This window comes from Conger conger, chromosome 4 (assembly GCF_963514075.1).
Source record: "Conger conger chromosome 4, fConCon1.1, whole genome shotgun sequence".
Lineage (NCBI taxonomy): Eukaryota > Metazoa > Chordata > Actinopteri > Anguilliformes > Congridae > Conger > Conger conger.
The window spans coordinates 77941011-77966600 of NC_083763.1; the positions used below are offsets into that span (position 1 = coordinate 77941011).

Below are 25590 nucleotides of genomic sequence, written 5' to 3' on the forward strand. Positions count from 1 at the left end.
AGGGGGGATGGAGCCTATCCCAGCATACATTGGGCGAAAGGCAGGAATACACCCTGGACAGGTCGCCAGTCCATCGCAGGGCACACACACCATTCACTCACACACTCATATCTAGGGGCAATTTAGACTCTCCAATCAGCCTAACCTGCATGCCTTTGGACTGTGGGAGGAAACCGGAGTACCCGGAATAAACCCACGCAGACACGGGGAGAACATGCAAACTCCACACACTGGGCTTACCAGGATTTGAACCCAGGACCTCCTTGCTGTGAGGCGGCAGTGCTACCCATTAGAACAGAATGAACGGCTGTTTATGAGGACATAGAAGGGTGTGGCACACTATATGACTACATTAGCATTAGGTATGTTCAGCTAATAATATTCTAGGCACGTATTTGTGATCTCATATGTGTGATCATAACGTTATCCCTGAGTACAGGAATAAATGACTCTGTCGAGGTTGTAATAAAAATACTTTATTTCATACCGACTGATTTGTTGGAGAGCAATATATATAAAAGAAAAAATACCATTAAGGCAGTCCAAATGCATCCACTAACAGCCCATAATGACTGGCCAGGTAAAATAGGTGGTAGCCGTAGAGACGGAATAGTTTATCCATCGTATTATTTGACGCTTGACTTTAGAAGGGCACGAGATGTGAATAGCAATTTGTTTTTTAAGCGTGCGTCTGAATATAGAAATGTCAGTTTATGCAACAACGTTTTGGCTCACGGTCGACTTAGCTAAGATGCAGCGTTAGGATATGAATTGTGCAACCGAACAAAGACACTCTTTAGACTAAGTAGTCGCAAGGTGACCTTTAGTGTGGACTTCACACCCTAACTGAGATCAGACTCACGTTATGATGGTGCAAGAGGCTGCTGGTTCTCCCTGCTGCTGAACGACAGGAGGGCGTGGTGTCCTATTACAGCACAGAAAGCCCTTTGCCACGGCACTGCGCCTGGTCATGCCCCCCGGGACGTAGAGAGGAATGCTGCATCCTCAGAAAGACCATTGCTCAACCCCTTCCCCAAGCTGTGGCCCCCCTTCCCCAAGCTGTGGCCCCCCTTCCCCAAGCTGTGGCCCCCCTTCCCCAAGCTGTGGCCCCCTCAAACTGTGGCCCCCCTTCCCCAAACTGTGGTCCCCCTTCCCCAAGCTGTGGCCCCCTCAAACTGTGGCCCCCCTTCCCCAAGCTGTGGCCCCCCTTCCCCAAACTGTGGCCCCCCTTCTCCAAACTGTGGCCCCCCTTCCCCAAGCTGTGGCCCCCTCAAACTGTGGCCCCCCTTCCCCAAACTGTGGCCCCCCTTCTCCAAGCTGTCGGCCCTGAGAATCATCACCATCTTCCAAAGGCCCTGCACCCCCCCTCACATAAAATTGGGACCGTTTTTGGAGACCGTGCAGGGAGACCCTAACATTCAGCATTAAGCTCTGGTTATCTGGTTGTTTTATGGAATATGTGCTCACAGACGTACGCACTGATCTGCCCCTGGCATCTGTGCCTGTGGCCTGATGGGGTTGACTGGGTATGATTGATTGATATAGTGCTAGTAATTACCCGCTAATAACCCAGTAATTACCCTCTAATATCACTGATGGCCAGCTGATTACAGCCGCCAAATTACCCGCCCACAATTTACATCGCATGATAAATCCTTCGCTTCTCAAGGCTAAGTGCAGTTTTTTTTTGCTGTTGTTCATTTATTGTCCTGAATCAGCCAGAACCGGACCTTTGGCCCGGCGGTGCACGGTTGTCAGGGATGATCTCACCTGGGCCGGTGCCGTCCTCCTCGGACCCTCCCCCCCTCTGATAAAACGGCGCCTTTATTGACTCGGCCTGACCTTTGTGAGTGGATTGGGCCTGATTCAGCCGCTCCGGTGTTCGCAGCGTCAGACTCCGCTGGGTCCGCTAGTCTCGCTCAAATTCTGCTCTCTGAGAACCTCAGTGGGAGCTGTAGCTGTAGCCAATAAGAGGGGGGGGGGTGTGTTCTTGAGTAAATTTACGCAATCATCAATTACATAGGTACAGTACATCCGGGGCCTGTAGCGTAGTGGTTAAGGTAAATGACTGGCAAGGTCAGTGGTTCTAATCCCCAGTGTATCCACAATAAGATCCGCACAGCCGTTGGGCCCTTGAGCAAGGCCCTTAACCCTGCATTGCTCCAGGGGAGGATTGTCTCCTGCTCAGTCTAATCAACTGTACGTCGCTCTGGATAAGAGCGTCTGCGAAAATGCCATTAATGTAATGTAATGTAACATCCAGCCAATGACAGTGAGTGAAATGTAAGGGGGGTGAAGTGCATCTATCTATGATGAGGTTGGCTTGATAACGCTTGAAACGTATTGTTTCAGCTTTTAAGCAGTTAGTGTCTGGGCTGCCTTAAGTGGTTAAGTGAACTTGATGAGTAACAACTCGTCTTCTTGTGCTCACTTAACTTAAAATGTTGGGCTAGATATTTTCCTGTGTAGCTGGCGATTATGATAATGTTATCTGCTTGTTAACGATAACATGACTAAATTACTGCAAAGATGTGAAAATCAATAACTAAATTTGAATGGACTATGTTCCTTGTTATCATTAAGGAAATCCTTTAGTCAGAATGAACAAATTGCACTAAAACTGTAAATATTGTTAGAATATGATAAAACTATTATTGTTAATGATGTCATTATTGTTATTTTGTTGTTATTATTCTTTTTTTGTCGTTATTTTCTGTTCACTTTTATTCAATTTGCATGCTTGACACTGACCAAATATAGTTTATTGTATGTGAAATCTATAAATCAGTATTTATGTAAAAAGGTTGTTCCCCAAAGTGGGGGTGAAATTGGGAGATTTAAATAAATATTGAAATGAAAACATTAACTGCCAATACCCTCCTAGCTCTGTAACAGCCTTTCATATTATAACTAAATAAGCTTCCTTGGTTTTCATTGTGCATTTAGGCAGAAATATAAACTTGATTAAATATGAAGGAACGATTACTTTTCAACATTTTCCCATCCATGTTCACAGTTGCCAGCCAGAATGCAGATTCTACACTGTCTGCATGTTAGCAGGCTGCCTGTTGACAACTGTGGGTGAAAAAAACTAAAAACTAAAAAAGACGTACAGTATATTCTTACGTTCCTCTAATCTCTGTAGGAGAAGGGTTAATCCCAAGAGTATCCCTGTGTGTTTGCCCTAATCCTGCCAGGGTTTACTGCCCTGCTAAGCAAAGGCCCTAATCCTGCCAGGGTTTACTGCCCTGCTAAGCAAAGGCCCTAATCCTGCCAGGGTTTACTGCCCTGCTAAGCAAGGGCCCTAATCCTGCCAGGGTTTACTGCCCTGCTAAGCAAGGGCCCTAATCCTGCCAGGGTTTACTGCCCTGCTAAGCAAAGGCCCTAATCCTGCCAGGGTTTACTGCCCTGCTAAGGAAAGGCCCTAATCCTGCCAGGGTTTACTGCCCTGCTAAGGAAAGGCCCTAATCCTGCCAGGGTTTACTGCCCTGCTAAGCAAAGGCCCTAATCCTGCCAGGGTTTACTGCCCTGCTAAGCAAAGGCCCTAATCCTGCCAGGGTTTACTGCCCTGCTAAACAAGGGCCCTAATCCTGCCAGGGTTTACTGCCCTGCTAAGCAAGGGCCCTAATCCTGCCAGGGTTTACTGCCCTGCTAAGCAAGGGCCCTAATCCTGCCAGGGTTTACTGCCCTGCTAAGCAAGGGCCCTAATCCTGCCAGGGTTTACTGCCCTGCTAAGCAAGGGCCCTAATCCTGCCAGGGTTTACTGCCCTGCTAAGCAAGGGCCCTAATCCTGCCAGGGTTTACTGCCCTGCTAAGCAAAGGCCCTAATCCTGCCAGGGTTTACTGCCCTGCTAAGCAAGGGCCCTAATCCTGCCAGGGTTTACTGCCCTGCTAAGCAAAGGCCCTAATCCTGCCAGGGTTTACTGCCCTGCTAAGCAAAGGCCCTAATCCTGCCAGGGTTTACTGCCCTGCTAAGCAAAGGCCCTAATCCTGCCAGGGTTTACTGCCCTGCTAAGCAAGGGCCCTAATCCTGCCAGGGTTTACTGCCCTGCTAAGCAAGGGCCCTAATCCTGCCAGGGTTTACTGCCCTGCTAAGCAAGGGCCCTAATCCTGCCAGGGTTTACTGCCCTGCTAAACAAGGGCCCTAATCCTGCCAGGGTTTACTGCCCTGCTAAGCAAGGGCCCTAATCCTGCCAGGGTTTACTGCCCTGCTAAGCAAGGGCCCTAATCCTGCCAGGGTTTACTGCCCTGCTAAGCAAAGGCCCTAATCCTGCCAGGGTTTACTGCCCTGCTAAGCAAGGGCCCTAATCCTGCCAGGGTTTACTGCCCTGCTAAGCAAAGGCCCTAATCCTGCCAGGGTTTACTGCCCTGCTAAACAAGGGCCCTAATCCTGCCAGGGTTTACTGCCCTGCTAAGCAAAGGCCCTAATCCTGCCAGGGTTTACTGCCCTGCTAAGCAAGGGCCCTAATCCTGCCAGGGTTTACTGCCCTGCTAAGCAAGGGCCCCTAATCCTGCCAGGGTTTACTGCCCTGCTAAGCAAGGGCCCTAATCCTGCCAGGGTTTACTGCCCTGCTAAACAAGGGCCCTAATCCTGCCAGGGTTTACTGCCCTGCTAAGGAAAAGCCCCGGAGCTTAGCCTCCGGTCCTGACCTGGAGCATCTGAACCCTCACACTCTCCACACACGACGGACAACGAGGACTGTAATTACTCCAAAGAGGGGGTTTTACACACCTTTCCTCCGTCAGCACTGAGGGCTTTTTACAGGCCCCTGTGGGCGGGCCCCTGTGTACGGCCCTCTGTGTACAGGCCCCTGTGGAAGGGCCCCTGTAGACGGGCCCCTGGTACAGCAGGGTGGTACAGGGTGGAGGATGGCTGCCAGAATACTCATGATGGAGTAAGACCAGCTCCACGGCCGTTAAAGTCTGTCTGTCTGTTTAACTGTCTGTCTATATGTTGGCCAATCAATATGTCTGTCTGTCTGTCTTTTTCAGTCTGTCTATCTGTCTGTCTCTACAGCAAACATTTGCAACAGTTGCTCTCTAGTCTGTGATAGTTGACACATATTTTTCTCCTCAGTGTGTGAGTGTGCATGTGTGAGTGTGTGTGTATGTGTGTGTGTGTATATGAGTGTGTGGGTGTGTCAGTGTGTGTATGTGAGTGTGTGAGTGTGAGTGTATGTGAGCGTGTGTGTATATGAGTGTGAGTGTATGTATGTGAGAGTGCGTGTGTGTGTGTATATGAGTGTGTGTGTGTGTGTGCATGTGTGTGTGTGTGTGCGTATGTGTGAGTGTATGTGTATGTGTGTGTGTGAGTGTATGTGAGAGTATGTGTGTATATGAGTGTGTGTGTGTGTGCGTATGTGTGAGTGTATGTGTATGTGTGTGTGTGAGTGTATGTGAGAGTATGTGTGTGTGTGAGTGTGTGTGTGTGAGTCTAAAGTCTGTAGGGGTGTAGCGTGGGGGTGGATCAGATATGGAGTCATAAACTCTGCCTCAGTCATCACCCGCTGATCCCAGGGTCAGAGAGAGATCTACTGATCAGCGCAATCTGAACTCATCAACATTAGACCAATCAGCACTCAATCTGCGCACCTATGCATCAACTTCAGACGAATCCTCACTCAATCTGCACTCCTACTCATCAACATTAGACCAATCAGCACTCAATCTGCGCTCCTGTGCATCAACATTAGACCAATCAGCACTCAATCTGCGCACCTATGCATCAACATTATGGTAAATGGTCTGCATTTATATAGCGCCTTTATCCAAAGTGCTGTACAATTGATGCTTCTCATTCACCCATTCATACACACTCTCACACACTCACACACTCACACACCAATGGTGATCGGCTGCCATGCAAGGCACCAGCCAGCTCGTAAGGAGCATTTGAGGGTTAGGGACACTTCGACACACCCAGGGCGGGGGATTGAACCTGCAACCCTCTGACTGCCAGATGACCTCTCACCTCCTGATCAATCCACACTCACAAAATGGGCTTGTACCGTACGTCTTCATTTGGCCAATTCGGTCCAATCTTGAGTCCAACATTTGAAATTATATGTAACCATGAGTGCAATATTGGGCGGCACGGATGGTGCAGTGGGGGGGGGGGGGGGGGGGGCACTGTGAGTGTGTGTGTGTGCTGGGTAACACTGTGAGTGTGTGTGTGCCGCTTCACAGCAAGGAGGTCCAGGGTTTGAATCCCCGTTGGCCGGGGCCTCTCTGTGCGGAGTTTGCATGTTCTCTCCGTGTCTGCGTGGGTTTCCTCCGGGTACTCCGGTTTCCTCCCACAGTCCAAAGACATGCAGGTTAGGCTGATTGGAGAGTCTAAATTGCCCGAGTGTATGAGTGTATGAGTGTATGAGTGTATGAGTGAATGGTGTGTGTGCCCTGTGATGGACTGGCGACCTGTCCAGGGTGTATTCCTGCCTTTTGCCCAATGTATGCTGGGATAGGCTCCAGCCCCCCTGTGACCCTGTGATCTTGCGCAGCTACAGATTCCCTGTGCAAGTGAAGATCAGCAGTAGACAATCTGATATTTACAATATGCATTATTGTTTAAGTTCAGGCAGTTTTGCAATAATAACTGATAATTGTTGTTTGCTTTCGCTAGTTAGCAATATATCTTACCAGCTAGCTTACCACCTGCCGATCATCATGCCAGCGTTTTATGCGCACAATAAAATGACGTTATTTAAATATCTACCACCTACACCAAGGGCAGTGGCAACAGCCATTTTTAAGGCACTTGTTCCCGTACCCTTTTTTAAAAACGTTGTATGAAACCGGCTGAGATTGCGCCATCATCACAAGCCGTTCCTCCACTGCAGCAAAACTAGGCGGAGCAATGACCCCTGACATGGTCTCACGATATCGGTCGGGCAAATATGAAACCCGAGGTCCTGATTGGCTGTTGACAGGCGATGCCCGCGGAAAGTTGAGCCATGAGCAACTTTTTTTTTCAGCCAACTTTGTCGAAAGCTCCCTAATAAAGTGGCCACTGAGCGCGTTTCTGAGAGTTTGGGAGCCGTTGCTTCACGGTCTCCTCTGCGTTACGCACACAGATGCTTCACCCTGGTCCCTGGGCAGATTGGCAGGAAGCTGCGTATCTGCCTTTATCACTGAGGAGATGTGCAAACATTCAGACAGGGAGATAGTGCATGCTCAAAGGGACACTCTTCTCCGATAAAGAGATGGACTTCATGCAAAAACAGCAATAAGGGAGCTTTAAAGAAACTGTTATTGATTAGTAATCTGTGTGTGTCTTTGTCAGAGAGAGAGAGAAGCACACACTGACACACACATACAAACACACACACACATCCTTACCTCGTGTAAAAAGGATCTGTCTGTTTAGTCTTCAGTCATCAATAAAAGCATCTGTTGTGATTTTGTCCTCAAAAGAACAGCTTGATGGGGTCCTTTTGAACTTGATTTATGTATGTCCGGTCCAAATGTGTAATGGGGTTGTATGAAGTAGAGGCTTTTGTCCTGTAGTGTTTCTTCAGCCTAACTCTCCTGCTGTGTCAGATATATCATGTCGTTATGTCTTTTTGATAAAATTATTGTATTATTAGGTTACTATTTGAGAATTCAATGTAATCACTCGATCAGTGAATTGATCGCCAAATTGTTTGAATAAAACAAGCTTATTAACCTGTATTTTACGAACCTAATGAGAGATTGAAATATGCCCTTGGGTAAAGGCTGTGCCAAATCAGAAATTTGCATTACATTGATGTTTTCCCATATATCATTACAAAAAACTTACCAAGCACATCTTTGATTTCCAGACCAATGAGTTAGAGAATATTTACTTTCTCCTAAAGGAAGAGAACTGCTGCATGCCTCAGGGATTGGAATGTTGGTGGATTTTTAATATATCACTCGCTGTTGTTTTAAAAAGAAAGTTCAGCTGTTAGATCTGATTAAACTACAGCTCAGTTTTCATGAATAATGTAAGATCTGATTTGTCTGGGCTGTTTCCAGGATGAGGGACTGATTTTTTTGTGACAGGCCCATTAAATGGCAAATGTTCCAGCTCTACTGGGCTGTAATCCATCTGTCTGATATAGTTTTGGATAACCGTGTGGTGCAGAGTGATATAGAGTCAGATAACTATGTGATAGTGTGATATAGAGTCAGATAACTATGTCAAACACTGTGATATAGTGTTAAATAACTATGTGATAGTGTGATATAGTGTTAAATAACCATGTCAAACACTGTGATATAGTGTTAAATAACTATGTGATAGTGTGATATAGTGTTAAATAACCATGTCAAACACTGTGATATAGTGTTAAATAACTATGTGATAGTGTGATATAGTGTTAAATAACTATGTCAAACACTGTGATATAGTGTTAAATAACTATGTGATAGTGTGATATAGTGTTAAATAACTATGTCAAACACTGTGATATAGTGTTAAATAACTATGTGATATTGTGATATAGTGTTAAATAACCATGTCAAACACTGTGATATAGTGTTAAATAACTATGTGATAGTGTGATATAGTGTTAAATAACTATGTCAAACACTGTGATATTAATACACAAATTAACACACACAAATGTATGCATGAACATACACACATGCAGACACACACACACACACACACACACACACACACAAACGACCACACCATAGCAATGTCACTTTTAAAAGCAATTCATTTTTAATAAATTGAACATGTGTAATGCTTACAAATATTCAAAAATAAAAATAAAGGTATTTAAATAGTTGTTTTTAAATTTACAGTACAGAGACAGAGAGAATAGCACAAGCATAAAAGACCTTGATCATTCCCTCGATAAACATACTTCCATTACATTTTAAATACACGTCATTCAAAACAAAATAAATAAACCAGCCATAACAATACCTGAAATATGCCTTACATAAAGCCAAACTCCTTTGGTTTGGAAACAGACCATTTTTCTTCCATAGCAGGCTAAAACAGATTCTTCAAAAAAAGTACTTTAATATGCTGCACAGACCCCCCATTAATATCTAACAGTCTGAGAATTCCACATGAACATTAGCAAACATGTCATGCTGTGTATGTCATGATTTAAAAATACGAGTAGCCCATATTGAGATGTTGAACACGAACAGATAAGTACATTTCGGTGAACGGACAGTAAGTTCTGTACTGGAGGTGTGTGTAGCTGATTAAAAGCTGTGCTATAGCTCTCTTGGTTTGGAGGACGTCGGGGGACGAAACAGTCACTTCCTGAGCCAAACGGCAATGGAGCGATCAAAGATCAGCGCAATATAAATTACAGTATGTCCCAACATTCATTTTCCATAATACATCACAATGCGGCATGTACAGCGCAATCACAATACAAATCGTCTTTCAACATTTTTCTGCCACTCTTTCTGCTTAGAATCCAGATCAGACCTGATCAGACCAGATCAGACCAGACCAGACCAGATCAGACCAGATCAGACCAGATCAGACCAGACCAGACCAGATCAGACCAGACCAGACCAGATCAGATCAGACCAGATCAGACCAGACCAGACCAGACCAGACAAACTAAATCAGACCAGATCTAACCAGATCAGACCAGACCAGACCAGACCAGATCTAACCAGATCAGACCAGATCAGACCAGACCAACTAAATCAGACATCAGCCCAGTTCTCCACCCCGGTTCATGTGCAGAAAACCGGTTCACGTTTCTCCTGATTTGTTTGGCGGTGCGTTGTGTGTGTGAGGTGAGTGTGAGTTGTGTGTGTGAGGTGAGTCTGGAGCAGGGGTGTGTGTGAGGTCAGTCTGGAGCAGGAGTGTGTGTGTGAGGTCAGTCTGGAGCGGGGGTGTGTGTGAGGTGAGTGTGAGTTGTGTGTGTGAGGTCAGTCTGGAGCAGGAGTGTGTGTGTGAGGTGAGTCTGGAGCAGGAGTGTGTGTGAGGTGAGTCTGTGTGTTGTGTGTGAGGTGAGTCTGGAGCAGGGGTGTGTGTGTGTGAGGTGAGTGTGTGTTGTGTGTGTGTGTGTGAGGTGAGTCTGGAGCAGGGGTGTGTGTGTGTGAGGTGAGTGTGTGTTGTGTGTGTGTGTGTGAGGTGAGTCTGGAGCAGGGGTGTGTGTGAGGTGAGCCTGGAGCAGGGGTGTGTGTGTGAGGTGAGTCTGTGTGTTGTGTGTGTGAGGTGAGTCTGGAGCAGGGGTGTGTGTGAGGTGAGTCTGGAGCAGGAGTGTGTGTAAGGTGAGTCTGTGTGTTGTGTGTGTGTGAGGTGAGTCTGGAGCAGGAGTGTGTGTTCGGGCTGTCTCTGGAGCTACATCTTGGTGGCCTTGGCGTCTCCCACTCTCCCCTCCTCGGCGTCTCCGTCGCGCGTCAGGCCGGGGTTGTCGTACATCTCCAGCGGCCGGGCCTTCTTCTTCTCCTCCTCCTCCTCCTCCTCCTGCCCGGAGGCCCGGGCGCACTTGCAGCAGCAGCAGCAGCGCCGGGCGCAGCAGGCCATCGCGGCCGTCACCACGCGGTCCATGGGCGCCAGCGAGTGCATCCAGCGCGGCAGGAAGTCCCAGGAGCGCAGCACGGCGGGAAGCAGCCGGGGCCAGCGCGCCTGCATGGTGTTGATGACGACGACGGCCACCACCAGGGCCACCACCGGCACGCCCACGGCCACCAGGACCTGCCAGCCGGCCAGAGACAGCCCGAACACCGTCAGCGGCATCACCAGGAAGCACAGCACCAGGTACAGCACCGCGAACCAGCGGTAGTTGGCGGTTTTGTTGCCCAGCGCCTTGGCCAGGCGGATGGGCACTCGGGTGAAGGGGATCGGGTACCACAGCAGGATCCCCGCGATGTTGAAGAAGAAATGGCACAGAGCGATCTGACAACACAGGAAACCCAGTCAGTACTGCGGTCCGTAAGGCCTACAGCCACATGTACCACCACGATAAACAGCCTACATATTGCGCTTTAAAAACCATACACACAGTCGTGTGAGTCCTGTTATTATCGTTAACATTAAGGGGTGTGTTAGTTTGAGCTGAGAATTTGTGGGTGTTTGGGTTTCGGGTCAGAGTTTGGGGGTGTGTTGGTTTGGGGTGAGAGGTTGGGGGTGTGTTGGTTTGGGATGAGAGGTTGGGGGTGTGTTGGTTTGGGGTGGGAGTTTTGGCGTGTGTTGGTTTGGGGTGAGAGTTTGGGGGTGTGTTGGTTTGGGGTGAGGTTGGGGGTGTTTTGGTTTGGGATGAGAGGTTGGGGGTGTGTTGGTTTGGGGTGGGAGTTTCAGGGTGTGTTGGTTTGTGATGAAAGTTTGGGGGTGTGTTGTTATGCGAGTGTGTTGTTTTAGGGGTGTGTTGGTTTGGGGTGAAAGTTTGGGGGGGGGTGTTGGTTTGGGGTGAAAGTTTGGGGGGGGGTGTTGGTTTGGGGTGAAAGTTTGGGGGTGTGTTGTCATGCGAGTGTGTTGTTTTAGGGGTGCGTTGGTCTGGGGGAGAGTTTGGGGGTGCGTTGGTCTGGGGGAGAGTTTGGGGGTGCGTTGGTTTGGGGGAGAGTTTGGGGGTGCGTTGGTCTGGGGGAGAGTTTGGGGGTGCGTTGGTTTGGGGGAGAGTTTGGGGGTGCGTTGGTCTGGGGGAGAGTTTGGGGGTGCGTTGGTTTGGGGGAGAGTTTGGGGGTGCGTTGGTTTGGGGGAGAGTTTGGGGGGGTGTTGGTCTGGGGGAGAGTTTGGGGGTGCGTTGGTTTGGGGGAGAGTTTGGGGGTGCGTTGGTCTGGGGGAGAGTTTGGGGGTGCGTTGGTTTGGGGGAGAGTTTGGGGGTGCGTTGGTCTGGGGGAGAGTTTGGGGGTGCGTTGGTTTGGGGGAGAGTTTGGGGGTGCGTTGGTCTGGGGGAGAGTTTGGGGGTGCGTTGGTTTGGGGGAGAGTTTGGGGGTGCGTTGGTTTGGGGGAGAGTTTGGGGGGGTGTTGGTCTGGGGGAGAGTTTGGGGGTGCGTTGGTCTGGGGGAGAGTTTGGGGGTGCGTTGGTTTGGGGGAGAGTTTGGGGGTGCGTTGGTTTGGGGGAGAGTTTGGGGGTGCGTTGGTTTGGGGGTGTGATGGTTTGGGGGAGAGTTTGGGGGTGCGTTGGTTTGGGGGAGACCCACCTGCAGGGAGTTGGCGAGCGTCTCTCCAGGGCTGGCCATGGCGGCCAGGATGGCGGTGGTGGTGGTGCCGATGTTGGAGCCCAGAGTGAGGGGGTACGCTCTCTCGATGCTGATCACCCCGATACCTGCAGCAGAGGGGAGAACCGTCAGCCCACCACACGCCCCACACGCCCCACACGCCCCACACGCCCACACAGTGTGGAGCAGGATGGCGGCGGTAAATTAAAATGTCTGAGCAGTGCACTGTGTGACCAGTAGAGGGCAGTGTGGAGCAGGATGGCAGCAGTAAATTAAAATGTCTGAGCAGTGCACTGTGTGACCAGTAGAGGGCAGTGTGGAGCAGGATGGCAGCAGTAAATTAAAATGTCTGAGCAGTGCACTGTGTGACCAGTAGAGGGCAGTGTGGGGCGGGACTCACCCACGAGTGGCGTGATGGCAGAAGTGAACACTGAGCTGCTCTGGACGATGAAAGTCATTCCCGCGCCCACCAAGATGGCCAGGTATCCCGTCACCCAGCCGAAGGGGAAGGGGAAATCTGCAGGAAGTACAGAGTACCTTCATCATCATCATCATCATCATCATCATCACCTATAACCTGCTTCAGGATGTATTTATGCAAGTTTTACTGCAAAAGTATGTACTAAATGTGTTAAATGTACCTAAATGTGCTAAATGTATATAAATGTGTTGAATGTACCTGACCTGATCATCAGCTACAGGGTTTGTGCCCCTGAGCTGATCAATCACACGCCAGGATTTATGTTCCTGAGTTGCTCATCAAACTGCAGGATGTTTTCACCTGAGTTGACTATCAAACAGCAGGATTTCAGCAAGTATTCTAGCAAGTATTCTTCATTAAACACCAACACCTGTACCCACAAGATCACTCACCTGTGTGCCTTTGTTGAGTGTGGAATGTGTGTGTATCTTTGAGGTGACTCACCTGTTGGGTACCTGTGAGATTACACACCTGTAGTGTACCTGTGAGATTACACACCTGTAGTGTACCTGTGAGATTACACACCTGTAGTGTACCTGTGAGATTACTCACCTGTAGTGTACCTGTGAGATTACACACCTGTAGTGTACCTGTGAGATTACTCACCTGTAGTGTACCTGTGAGATTACAGACCTGTATTGTACCTGTGAGATTACACACCTGTAGTGTACCTGTGAGATTACACACCTGTAGTGTACCTGTGAGATTACATACCTGTAGTGTACCTGTGAGATTACTCACCTGTAGTGTACCTGTGAGATTACTCACCTGTAGTGTACCTGTGAGATGACTCACCTGTAGTGTACCTGTGAGATTACAGACCTGTAGTGTACCTGTGCGGTGACTCACCTGTAGTGTACCTGTGCGGTGACTCACCTGTGTTGAGGATCTTCTTGATGACCACGGCCACCTGGCCCTGCAGCATGGAGTTGAGCAGCTTGACGATGAGGATGAGGCAGGTGCAGAGCACCAGCAGGGACAGGGCCAGCAGGATCAGGCCCACAGCCAGGTCCGGCAGGCTCGCGTTCACAAAGATGTGCTGGCCTGGAGAGAGGCACACAGCACCGTCACCTATAGCAACCACTACACTGCACCGTCACCTATAGCAACCACTACAGTGCACCGTCACCTATAGCAACCACTACACTGCACCGTCACCTATAGCAACCACTACAGTGCACCGTCACCTATAGCAACCACTACACTGCACCGTCACCTATAGCAACCACTACAGTGCACTGTCACCTATAGCAACCACTACACTGCACCGTCACCTATAGCAACCACTACACTGCACCGTCACCTATAGCAACCACTACAGTGCACCGTCACCTATAGCAACCACTACACTGCACCGTCACCTACAGCAACCACTACAATGCACCGTCACCTATAGCAACCACTACACTGCACCATCACCTATAGCAACTCCTGCTCTGCACCGTCACCTATAGCAACTCCTGCTCTGCACCGTCACCTATAGCAACCACTACACTGCACCACCACCTATAGCAACCACTACACTGCACGTCACCTATAGCAACCACTACACTGCACCATCACCTATAGCAACCACTACACTGCACCATCACCTATAGCAACTACTACACTGTACTGTCACCCACAGCAACCACTACACCACACAGCACCATAATCCATAGAAACCATTACACCACACAGCACCATCACCCATAGCAAACACTAAACTACAACACTACTTTCATCCACAGTAACCACCACAAGACACTATTGGTTCTAATAGCTCAAGAAAATGAACTCATAGTACTGCTATGGGGGGGGGTGGTGTTCTGTGTCTCTGACCCTCAGAGGGAGAAGAATGGGGCTCTGTGGTGGAGGGGGGAGGGGCTGTTGAGTCATGAGCCAGATGAAAGGATGCCATTGTACCAGCAGCCGGATTTACTCTCAGACTACACTTACATCCCAACCGGGATGATTCTGCTGCAGCCTCAAATTACTGAGCAGAGGTTTCATCAGGACATCAGGACACCACACCTGTACACCTGAAGACCAACACTACCCACACCTGTACACCTATAGACTAACACTACCCACACCTGTACACCTATAGACTAACACTGCCCACACCTCTACAGCACACGTCCTGTACCAGGGCTTTAACCCCAGACCTGAATATTCACACGTCCTGGTCCAGCACACACACACACACACACACACACACACACACACCCAGACCCACACACACACCCCCAGACCCAGACCCAGACCCAGACCCAGACCCAGACCCACACACACACACACCTGTGCAGGTAGCGGAGAGAAAGACAGATGCAGGAGTTTTTACAGTACGTACACTTCTCCAGGTTTTCGGTCACGGACACATTCTTCAGCGTCCACGTCACGTTTCCCTCCACCCAGCAGAGGGCAGCACTGGTGCAGTTCTCTGGCCCCGGCACTGTAACGTTCTTCAGAACCTGTCAACCAGGACACAAACAACCACGGGGGCTCGGTTTAGAACCTGAAAACATGGAACACAGCCACACACTTTAAAGGAAATACACTTAAAACGTATAAACCTCTGAAACTGAACCTACATTCGCAGAAAAAAAAGTATAAACACTGGGTTGGTACCATATAGGTACAGGTGTGTTCAAAATAGTAGCAGTGTGTTTAAAAACGTGAGTAAAGCTCAAAATCCTTATAATAGTTTTTATTTCGATGCATTGGGAACACTGCACATTATATCCTAAATCAAAATATGAAGAAAAATGTGTCAATTGTTTAACTACTTTACAGAAAATGAAGAAAAATGAATATTGGGCTGTTCAAAAAAATAGCAGTGTCTGCATTTTTCTTTACAAACTCAAATATTTACTGTATAAACTGAAAAATCTTCAGGATTTAGCAATCCTCACTAAACTAATATTTGGTTGTATAACCACGGTTTCTGAGAACTGCTTCACATCCGTGTTGCATGGAATCGACCAACTTCTGGCACCTATGAACAGGTATTTCAGCCCAGGATGATTTGACAACATTCCTCAATTCCTCTGCATTTCTTGGTTTTGCCTCAGAAACAGAATTTTTGATGTCACCCCACAAGTTTTCAATCGGATTAAGGTCCGGGGATTGGGCTGGCCACTCCATAACTTTAATTTTGTTGGTCTGGAACCAAGATGCTGCTTGCTTACTGGTGTGTTTGCGGGTCGTTGTCTTGTTGAAACACCCATTTCAAGGGCATTTCCTCTTTGGCATAAGGCAACATGACCTCTTCAAGTATTTTGATGTAGGCAAACTGATCCATGATCCCTTGTATGCGATAAATAGGCCCGACACCATAGTAAGAGAAACATCCCCATATCATGATGCTTGCACCACCATGCTTCACTGTCTTCAGAGTGTACTGTGGCTTGAATTCAGTGTTTGGTGGTCGTCTGACAAACTGCCTGCGTCCCTTGGACCCAAAAAGAACGATCTTACTTTCATCAGTCCACAAAATGTTTCTCCATTTCTCTTTAGGCCAGTTGATGTGTTCTTTGGCAAATTGTATCCTCTTCAGCACGTGTCTTTTTTTTAACAGTGGGACTTTGCGGGGGGCGGCACGGATGGTGCAGTGGGTAGCACTGCCGCCTCACAGCAAGGAGGTCCTGGGTTCGAATCCCCGTCGGCCGGGGCCTCTCTGTGCGGAGTTTGCATGTTCTCCCCGTGTCTGCGTGGGTTTCCTCCAGGTACTCCGGTTTCCTCCCACAGTCCAAAGACATGCAGGTTAGGCCGATTGGAGAGTCTAAATTGCCCGTAGGCATGAGTGTGTGAGTGAATGGTGCGTGTGCCCTGCGATGGACTGGCGACCTGTCCAGGGTGTATTCCTGCCTTTCGCCCAATGAATGCTGGGATGGGCTCCAGCCCCCCTGCGACCCTGATCAGGATAAGCGGGTTCAGATAATGGATGGATGGATGGATGGACTTTGCGGGGGCTTCTTGCCGATAGATTAGCTTCACACAGGCGTCTTCTAATTGTCACAGTACTAACTTCAGACTGTCTTTGATCACCCTGGAGCTGATCATTGGCTTTATGAGTCTTCATGAGTCTTTGCCATTCTGGCTATTCTTTGATCCATTCGAAAGGTAGTCTTTCGTTTTCTTTCACGTCTCTCTGGTTTTGCTTTCCATTTTAAAGCGTTGGAGATCATTTTAGCCGAGCAGCCTATTATTTTCTGCACTTCTTTATACGTTTTTCGCTCTCCAATCAACGTTTTAATCAAAGTACGCTGTTCTTTTGAACAATGTCTGGAACGACCCATTTTTCTCAGGTTTTCAGAGAGAAATGCATGCAAACATGTGCTGGCTTCATCCTTAAATAAGGGCCACCTGATTCACACCTGTTTTTTCACAGAATGAATGACCTCAATAATTGAACTCCACACTGCTATTATTTTGAACACGCCTCTTTCAATTAATTATTCAATTACACAGACTCAGGACCATGTGTATCATGAATGTTGGGTCTGTTGGTTTTCTATGACTCTACTACACCTACTGGTAAATTATTTGCCATGTAGTAATATATTTTCTACCAAAAACAGTGATTGATCTGGTAAGTCATGTTGGACTGCTATTATTTTGAACACAACTGTACATGCAATTCAGACTTGGGTCAAATATGTAATTGTTTTGGAGGCAAATACTTGTCTAGGCTTTACTAAGATTGTGACCTCTGTTGGATTGGAACCAATGAAATACTGCAAACCCCGCCTTCTGGTCATCTTGACTGGCTCAAATTCACCAGGCAAGATCAATAGAGCACAGTAAAGCATTTGAATCTAAAACAATCACGTATTTGACCCAGGTGTGATACAATCATATCCCCTAGCCAGCAACATTTGTTTGTACGTTTTGGTTTGTAAAATTATTATTACTAGTACCCAAGTAGAATATTATTATACGTTCAGGGTACATTTGGGAAATGTGTTCCTTATATACCTTCTGCGAGTCTAGTTGAAAACACATTCACTTCCTTCAATGTGGAAATATTAAAAACAAAATAAAAATGAGACAAACGGTCCTAAAACACCCATAAACGGTCACAGCAGACAAATGGACACAGATTTATTGGACAATAGTATTGACTAGACTGGGAAGACCAGACCTGTTTTCTACAAAATCAGACTTTTTACAAGCACTCAGAGATTTCTGTTCCCATAAACCTCCACACTAAAACAGACCTGCTCTCTCAAGGCTGATATTACTAACGCTACAGACAGCCCAGAGGCACCAACCGTCTAAATCACTCTGTAGCAGTTAATAATTATCAGTGCTTATGCATTGCCTTTTATAAGAACACTTTCCTGCTTTTGCTTCTATTTGTCTCTGCTTGTTACTGACTCACACAGCCGGGCAGAAATAGAGTGTAACGCGTCAGTTGTATAAGTATAAGATCTGAAACGAAGGCCCCAGGGTCGGGTTTGACTAAACGCCCTAAAGCCCTGCTCACTTGGTAAGATTCACGGTGTTTTACCTGCTACCTGTGCCGCAGTAAACCACCACACCATGGGGGGATTGTACTGAGCAGGGTTACAGAGTTTGCTAATCCTGCTCTGTGGGTTTTACACAGCGCAGTTATCTGGCTAACTCAGTAATCCTGCTTTGTGCGTCTTACACAGTGCAGTTCTTGGTGTAGCAGGGCCATATATCTCTAAAGAATGGATGGTTCTAATCACATAACCTTTAGAGACTGCTCTCAGAATCTCAATTAAGGTAACAGCACCAACGTTAAGGTGATCTTTTAGCAGTGTAAACTGCTTAGTGCTTGGTGAAGGAAGTAGTGAATTTGTTATATACATTGATATTCACAGGTTCTGGGTTTGGTGGCGGTTGTTCATACCAGGTTCGTTTCAGTTTTGCACCAGATTTTGATGAGGCTCTTGTTCCTGGCTTCCGGGTCGCCCGTGGCGATTTGGTTGATCACGGATTTGTCAAGCTGCAAAGTAACATTGTGATGTCATAATCAATGGCCATCCTTAAAGAGACAATGAGTCCAGCAATGTCAGATTGCAGGGACTAATGTTTCATGAATAGCAGTGACAGGGGTTAATTCTTTATGAATAGTTATAGTCTTTCTGTCTCAAAAGGCTTTTAAAAGAGACTTTGCAGCCCGATCTACAAGATTAACTTTACTTCTGCTTGCATGTACACTATTTGCTTTTGTTCTTTTTCTGCTGCATACAGTATATGTAAATAAATATGTTTGTCTGTATGTCTGACTGTTTGTATATGTGTGTGTAGATATGCCTGTCTGTGTATGAATATGTCTAGTCTTCTTCATAAATAAAATCTTTTTCTAAATTTTGAGGTTGGTTCCTAACCCTCAACCCCCAACACAAGCACCTGTTATTCTGCATTGTTGTTATTGTTGTTGGTTTTATTCAGGGTGCAAATAAATGAATGAATGAATAAATAAAGGAAGAGATAATGAAGTAAATGAATGAATAGGCGGCAGGCTGACCTGGATGATGGAGTCGGTCAGGGGGTCGGTGATGACGTTCAGCAGGTCCGGGGCGTTCTCGCCCGACTCGATCTGGAAGGAGTCGATCATCACCTTGGTGAGCTTGTATAGGACGCCCGTGGCCACCTCCAGGGGCAGCAGCACCAGCACCGACAGCCAGTTAAAGAAGTCATGCACCGTGGCCCCGCCAAACGCCCTGAGGAGAGGGGGCTACACTTCAGCCAAATTTACATCACATCCACATTTATATTCACATCCACATCATATTCACATCACATCCACATCATATTCACATCACATCATATTCACATCACATCCACATCACATCACATCACATCCACATCACATCCACATTTATATTCACATCACATCATATTCACATCACATCCACATCATATTCACATCACATCCACATCATATTCACATCACATCATATTCACATCACATCCACATCATATTCACACCACATCCACAGCATATTCACATCACATCCACATCATATTCACATCACATCATATTCACATCACATCCACATCATATTCACATCCACATCATATTCACATCACATCCACATCATATTCACATCACATCATATTCACATCACATCCACATCATATTCACATCACATCCACATCATATTCACATCATATTCACATGTATATTCACATATGACAGACACTTGTAATACAAAGCAGCACAGGTTAAGTTTAAGTTAAGTTTTTGGTGACACAGTTGTTGGGGAGGGTAGATTTTGGGGTACACAGGAGGTGCAGGTGTCGGGGAGCAGGGGTTGAGGAGCAGGTGTTGGGGGACAGGTGTTGAGGAGCAGGTGTTGGGGGAGAGCAGGTGAGCAGGTGTTGGGGGACAGGGGTTGAGGAGCAGGTGTTGGGGGAGAGCAGGTGTTGAGGAGCAGGTGAGCAGGTGTTGGGGAGAGCAGGTGTTGAGGAACAGGTGTTGAGGAGCAGGTGTTGGGGAGCAGGTGTTGAGGAGCAAGTGTTGGGGAGCAGGTGTTGAGGAACAGGTGTTGAGGAGCAGGTGTTGAGGAGCAGGTGTTGGGGAGCAGGTGGCAGTACCTGCGGAATTCGTTCCTGTCCCCTGCCTGCATCATGGCCACGATGGTGTTGGTCACAGACGTGCCAATGTTTGCCCCCATGATGATCGGCACAGCAGACTGGACCTCCAGTACTGTGAGCACACACACCGTCTGAGACACACTGCCACTGTATGTGTGTGTGTGTGTGTGTGTGTGTGTGTGTGAGAGTGAGAGAGTCTGTGTGTGTGTATGTACTCAAGCTCTGTGTGTGTGAGAGTTTCTGTGTGTCTATATGTGTGTGTACTCAAGCTGTGTACAGTGTATAGTGCATGTATATAGTGTATAGTGTGTATAATGTGCATAGTGTAGTGTATAGTGTGTGTGTATAGTGTATAGTGTGTATAATGTGCATAGTGTACAGTGTATAGTGTGTGTGTATAGTGTATAGTGTGTGTGTATAGTGTGTATAGTGTACAGTGTATAGTGTGTGTGTATAGTGTATAGTGTGTATAATGTGCATAGTGTACAGTGTATAGTGTGTGTGTATAGTGTATAGTGTGTATAGTGTGTGTGTATAGTGTGTATAGTGTACAGTGTATAGTGTGTGTGTATAGTGTATAGTGTACAGTGTATAGTGTATAGTGTACAGTGTATAGTGTGTGTGTGTACAGTGTATAGTGTGTGTATAGTGTGTATAGTGTGTACAGTGTATAGTGTGTGTATAGTGTATAGTGTATAGTGTGTATAGTGTATAGTGTACAGTGTATAGTGTGTACAGTATATAGTGTACAGTGTATAGTGTGTGGTGTATATAGTGTATAGTGTACAGTGTATAGTGTGTATATTATATAGTGTATAGTGTACAGTGTATAGTGTGTATAGTATATAGTGTATAGTGTACAGTGTATAGTGTGTACAGTATATAGTGTATAGTGTACAGTGTATAGTGTGTGTAGTATATAGTGTATAGTGTACAGTGTATAGTGTGTGTAGTATATAGTGTATAGTGTACAGTGTATAGTGTGTGTAGTATATAGTGTATAGTGTACAGTGTATAGTGTGTATAGTATATAGTGTATAGTGTACAGTGTATAGTGTGTATAGTATATAGTGTATAGTGTATAGTGTGTATAGTGTACAGTGTATAGTGTGTACAGTATATAGTGTATAGTGTACAGTGTGTAGTGTGTGTAGTATATAGTGTATAGTGTATAGTGTATAGTGTACAGTGTATAGTGTGTACAGTATATAGTGTATAGTGTACAGTGTATAGTATGTGTAGTATATAGTGTATAGTGTACAGTGTATAGTGTACAGTGTATAGTGTGTATAGTGTATAGTGTATAGTGTGTGTAGTATATAGTGTATAGTGTACAGTGTATAGTGTGTGTAGTATATAGTGTACAGTGTACAGTGTATAGTGTGTACAGTATATAGTGTATAGTGTACAGTGTATAGTGTGTACAGTATATAGTGTATAGTGTACAGTGTATAGTGTGTACAGTATATAGTGTATAGTGTACAGTGTGTAGTGTGTGTAACTCACGTCCTGACGACACCATGCTGACGATGATGGAGGATGATGTGCTGGAGCTCTGCACGAGCACGGTCACCATCACGCCGATCACCAGCCCTGCCACCGGGTTGGACAGCACCGCGTTGTCCTGGAAGATGTCCCCCGCAGCCTTCCCTGGAGAGCACGCACAGGTCCACTCATCCGCCAATCAGCGCTCAACCTCCCTTCCACAGCCAATCAGAGCTCAACCTCCCTTCCACAGCCAATCAGCGCTCAACCTCCCTTCCACAGCCAATCAGAGCTCAACCTCCCTTCCACAGCCAATCAGCGCTCAACCTCCCTTCCACAGCCAATCAGTGCTCAACCTCCCTTCTACAGCCAATCAGCGCTCAACCTCCCTTCCACAGCCAATCAGCGCTCAACCTCCCTTCCACAGCCAATCAGAGGGGGGGCGGGGGGGCGGACCTTACCTCCCACCAGCTGGAAGGCCGAGCTCAACACGTCCAGAGAGCAGACGAACATGTAGAGGAACCCCACCAGCAGGGCGAACTTCCCCAACGACGTCACCACACGCAACACCTTCCCCCTCCCATCCAGCTCTGAACGGAGACCAGAGAGAGAAGAACACTTCAATAAACACATTACAGTACATTATATTTAGCAGAAAGCTTTTATCCAAAGTGACATACAAAACCATGCACATCAAGGTCATACAGCAAACAACAGAACAGAACAGATAAGGTGCAATTCATATGGTTGTGAGGCCATGAACATGTGTCCAGTACACAAGTTAGATAGGCCAAGTCTGTAACTACCATACCAAGACAACTACAACTTCAGGAACTACAGTCCCGAGAAACACAAATATAATAATTATTAAAAAAGTATAAATGTGCATTTGAGATTCAAACCCCTTGTTCCAGGCAAAGTAGCCGAAAACAGTGATTCAGCGATCTCACATTGATTGACAGGTATCGGACAGTGATTGACAGCTCTCTGCCTGCGATTGACAGATCTCTGGGCGTAACTGACAGGTAACGGGTTATTTGTCTGCGAGCTTCCACACTTCGCGCCACCGAGCAGGGTTCCCCGGTGGACCGCGCGGGAACCCTCCTCTCCCGGAGAGAATACTCTCACGGAGACGCACAGAAACGGGTGTTTCTGTGAACGCGCCTGAGCAAAACAAACAAAATGTTGTTTATCTTCATATCACTGAATTCATATTTACGCCCTTTCACCCCAAAGTCACAGGCTGTGACCGTTAGACTTTGTCATTATAAACTTTATTGCTACGCGCTCGCGCTCCGTGTGCGTTCCGGCGCGACCGGCTCACCTGCCCACTTCACTCCCGTGTCCTGGAGCTCCGGTAGGCTCCAGGGGTCCACGGCCTCCTCCTCCTCCTCCAGCGCGATGGTGGAGTAGGCCGGGAGGACGGGCGTGTCCTTGGACCCGTCGCCGGCCAGCCCTGCAGGGGTGAGACACGGAGAGAGCCCACCGCTTACACGCCGCTCACAACGAATACACGTTACGTTTACGGTACTTATACACATTTATACACCTCTCACAACAAATACACATTACGTTTACGGTACGTATACACATTTATACACCTCTCACAACAAATACACATTACGTTTACGGTACTTATACACATTTATACACCTCTCACAACAAATACACATTACGTTTACGGTACGTATACACATTTATACACCTCTCACAACAAATACACATTACGTTTACGGTACTTATACACATTTATACACCTCTCACAACGAATACACATTACGTTTACGGTACGTATACACATTTATACACCTCTCACAACAAATACACATTACGTTTACGGTACTTATACACATTTATACACCGCTCACAACGAATACACACTACGTTTACGGTACTTATACACATTTATACACCGCTCACAACGAATACACATTACGTTTACGGTATTTATACACATTTATACACCGCTCACAATAAATACACATTACGTTTACGGTACTTATACACATTTATACACCGCTCACAATAAATACACATTAAGTTTACGGTACTTATACACATTTATACACCGCTCACAACGAATACACATTACGTTTACAGTAGTTTACAGTATTTACAGTATTTATCTGAAACCTTTTATCCAAAGCGACTTACAGCTGATTAGACGAAGCAGGTCTAATTGTGGCCACACTGGGGCTTGAACCACCAGGCTGGGTCCCAGTCATGTACCTTAGCCACTAGGCTACAGGCTTGTGTACTGCACTGCCCAATTAGCCCTGGGTCAAATATGCAATTGTTTTGGATTCAAATACTTTTCTCAGCTCGATTTATCTTGCCTGTGCAATTGAGCCAACCATCAGGACCAGAATTGGTAACAATACACCAGACAAGCTCAGTAAAGTGTGGAAAAGCATTTGAATCCAAAACAATTACGTCTTTCACCCTGGTCTGTGCATTACATAGAGCAATACATTTGAATACACGGAATCCAACTATATTTTCCAACACATGCCATTATACTGACATTTTAGCTAACGCATGCATTCTGGTGGCGATATTCACATATACACCACTGACACCAAAGAGCCACAAACTAAAATATATTTAGCAATAAATCTTTATGCAATACATCTATATATTTTCAATACACTTTTGAATGTGTTATGTCCCCCAAATAAAAGCCTTCCAATGCAACACAACGGCTAACATAGAATGGCAATTATATTGACTCTCCAGATATGAAACGAGAAAGAGTGCAGTTAAGTCCAAAACAAAGCAATAAAACGGCAATTTAAGAACACAAACCTGGCTCGCCATGAGGGGCCTCCATTGAAGCGCTATCATTGTCCCGGTGTGGACCCATTATCTACAAAATAATAAAAACATATATATAGATAGCAAACTATAACCTAAAAATACATATTTATATAACCGCCACTATTATCACTGAAACCGACACGCAGTCATTATGTTGGGTGTTTAAAAACTTAATTCCAAATAAGAGCAGGCCAATTTTCGTTTAAAATAGGAAAGTCTTCTTAGATACTTCCTTAAAAAACTTTATTTTTGAAGCCCTCAAAGGGTAGCCTGTCACAAGATGCGAAGCGTGGAAAGGAAACAACTTATCGCCTACGCATCCTTCACTTCCTATAAACATTACTGTATTGATCATCGTGATCTTGCTTTTATCAACGTCCAATGTCCAATGGGGATCTTCCTGCTTGACAAAATAATTCCACATAAAAGTCACAATCCCCCCTCTAAACACGAGGACGTGGGGTTGAGCTACATCGGTCCATGCGTCATATTGCGCAAATACATATTTATACAAAGAAATATTAGACAATCGCACACAGGATTGCTATGACATAATTATTTGTATGTAGTCTGGAGAGTTTCCACAAGAAGAAAACCCACCACTATCAATTTAAAAGTGACCCTTTTTTTATTTTTTATAAAATGAAATAGGCCCAATACTGTCATATCGCCCTTAAATCATAAGCATGTCCCAAATTACCAATGTGAATTGTGAATTGTCTCAGCAAACAACGAGAGATCACGGAATACGCCATTATTGTTTATGGTGATGCCCTTCTGCTCCGACGCGCGCGCAGGTTGTGAACATTGTGAGGAAAGCAATTCCTTTCACTGAAACGCACGGGGATGTTTACGCCAGGTTTGATCGATGTAATGAACACATACGACCTATAGCCTTCGTAAATAACCCAACAAAGTTTTTCCACGCTATAGCATCCACAAGTTGTCCAGCTCAGTTGTAGTTAGCTCGTTGTACGTCAATCAGCAGGACATTTACTGTAAGGCACGAGATGTTTACGCCAAATGTGATAAATTTAATAAACACATACAGGACACAAATAGTCGAACACATTTTGGAAGCATTGCGCCCGCTCTAGCGCACACAAGGTGTCCAACTCACTTGCCTAGGTTGGTTTGGCGCAGGC

At 46.4% G+C, this 25590-nt stretch overlaps 1 protein-coding gene across 1 annotated transcript; it reads right to left on the bottom strand.

Annotated features, from left to right (window-relative positions):
• Positions 1 to 10288: 10288 nt before the first annotated feature.
• Positions 10289 to 24491, bottom strand: slc34a2b (solute carrier family 34 member 2b). The gene is made up of 12 exons (XM_061239097.1): positions 24434 to 24491; positions 22953 to 23084; positions 22090 to 22218; positions 21650 to 21793; positions 20144 to 20255; positions 19071 to 19266; positions 18450 to 18545; positions 14922 to 15042; positions 13466 to 13633; positions 12509 to 12625; positions 12091 to 12215; positions 10289 to 10846 (listed from the first exon to the last, which is right to left on the bottom strand). Exons 1-12 carry the CDS (start codon positions 24489 to 24491, stop codon positions 10289 to 10291), a joined length of 1956 nt encoding a protein of 651 aa, XP_061095081.1.
• Positions 24492 to 25590: the final 1099 nt, after the last annotated feature.

What these genes read in the sequence shown, in the direction of transcription:
- slc34a2b (XM_061239097.1), bottom strand. Translation starts at nt 24,491, where the DNA reads ATGGGTCCACACCGGGACAATGATAGCGCTTCAATGGAGGCCCCTCAT. An exon ending in GGCCTTCCAGCTGGTGGGAG is followed by an intron (nt 21,794 to 22,089) that starts GTAAGGTCCGCC and finishes CGTGCTCTCCAG; the next exon opens with GGAAGGCTGCGGGGGACATC. An exon ending in GACCGAAAACCTGGAGAAGT is followed by an intron (nt 13,634 to 14,921) that starts GTACGTACTGTA and finishes GCCTCTCTCCAG; the next exon opens with GCCAGCACATCTTTGTGAAC.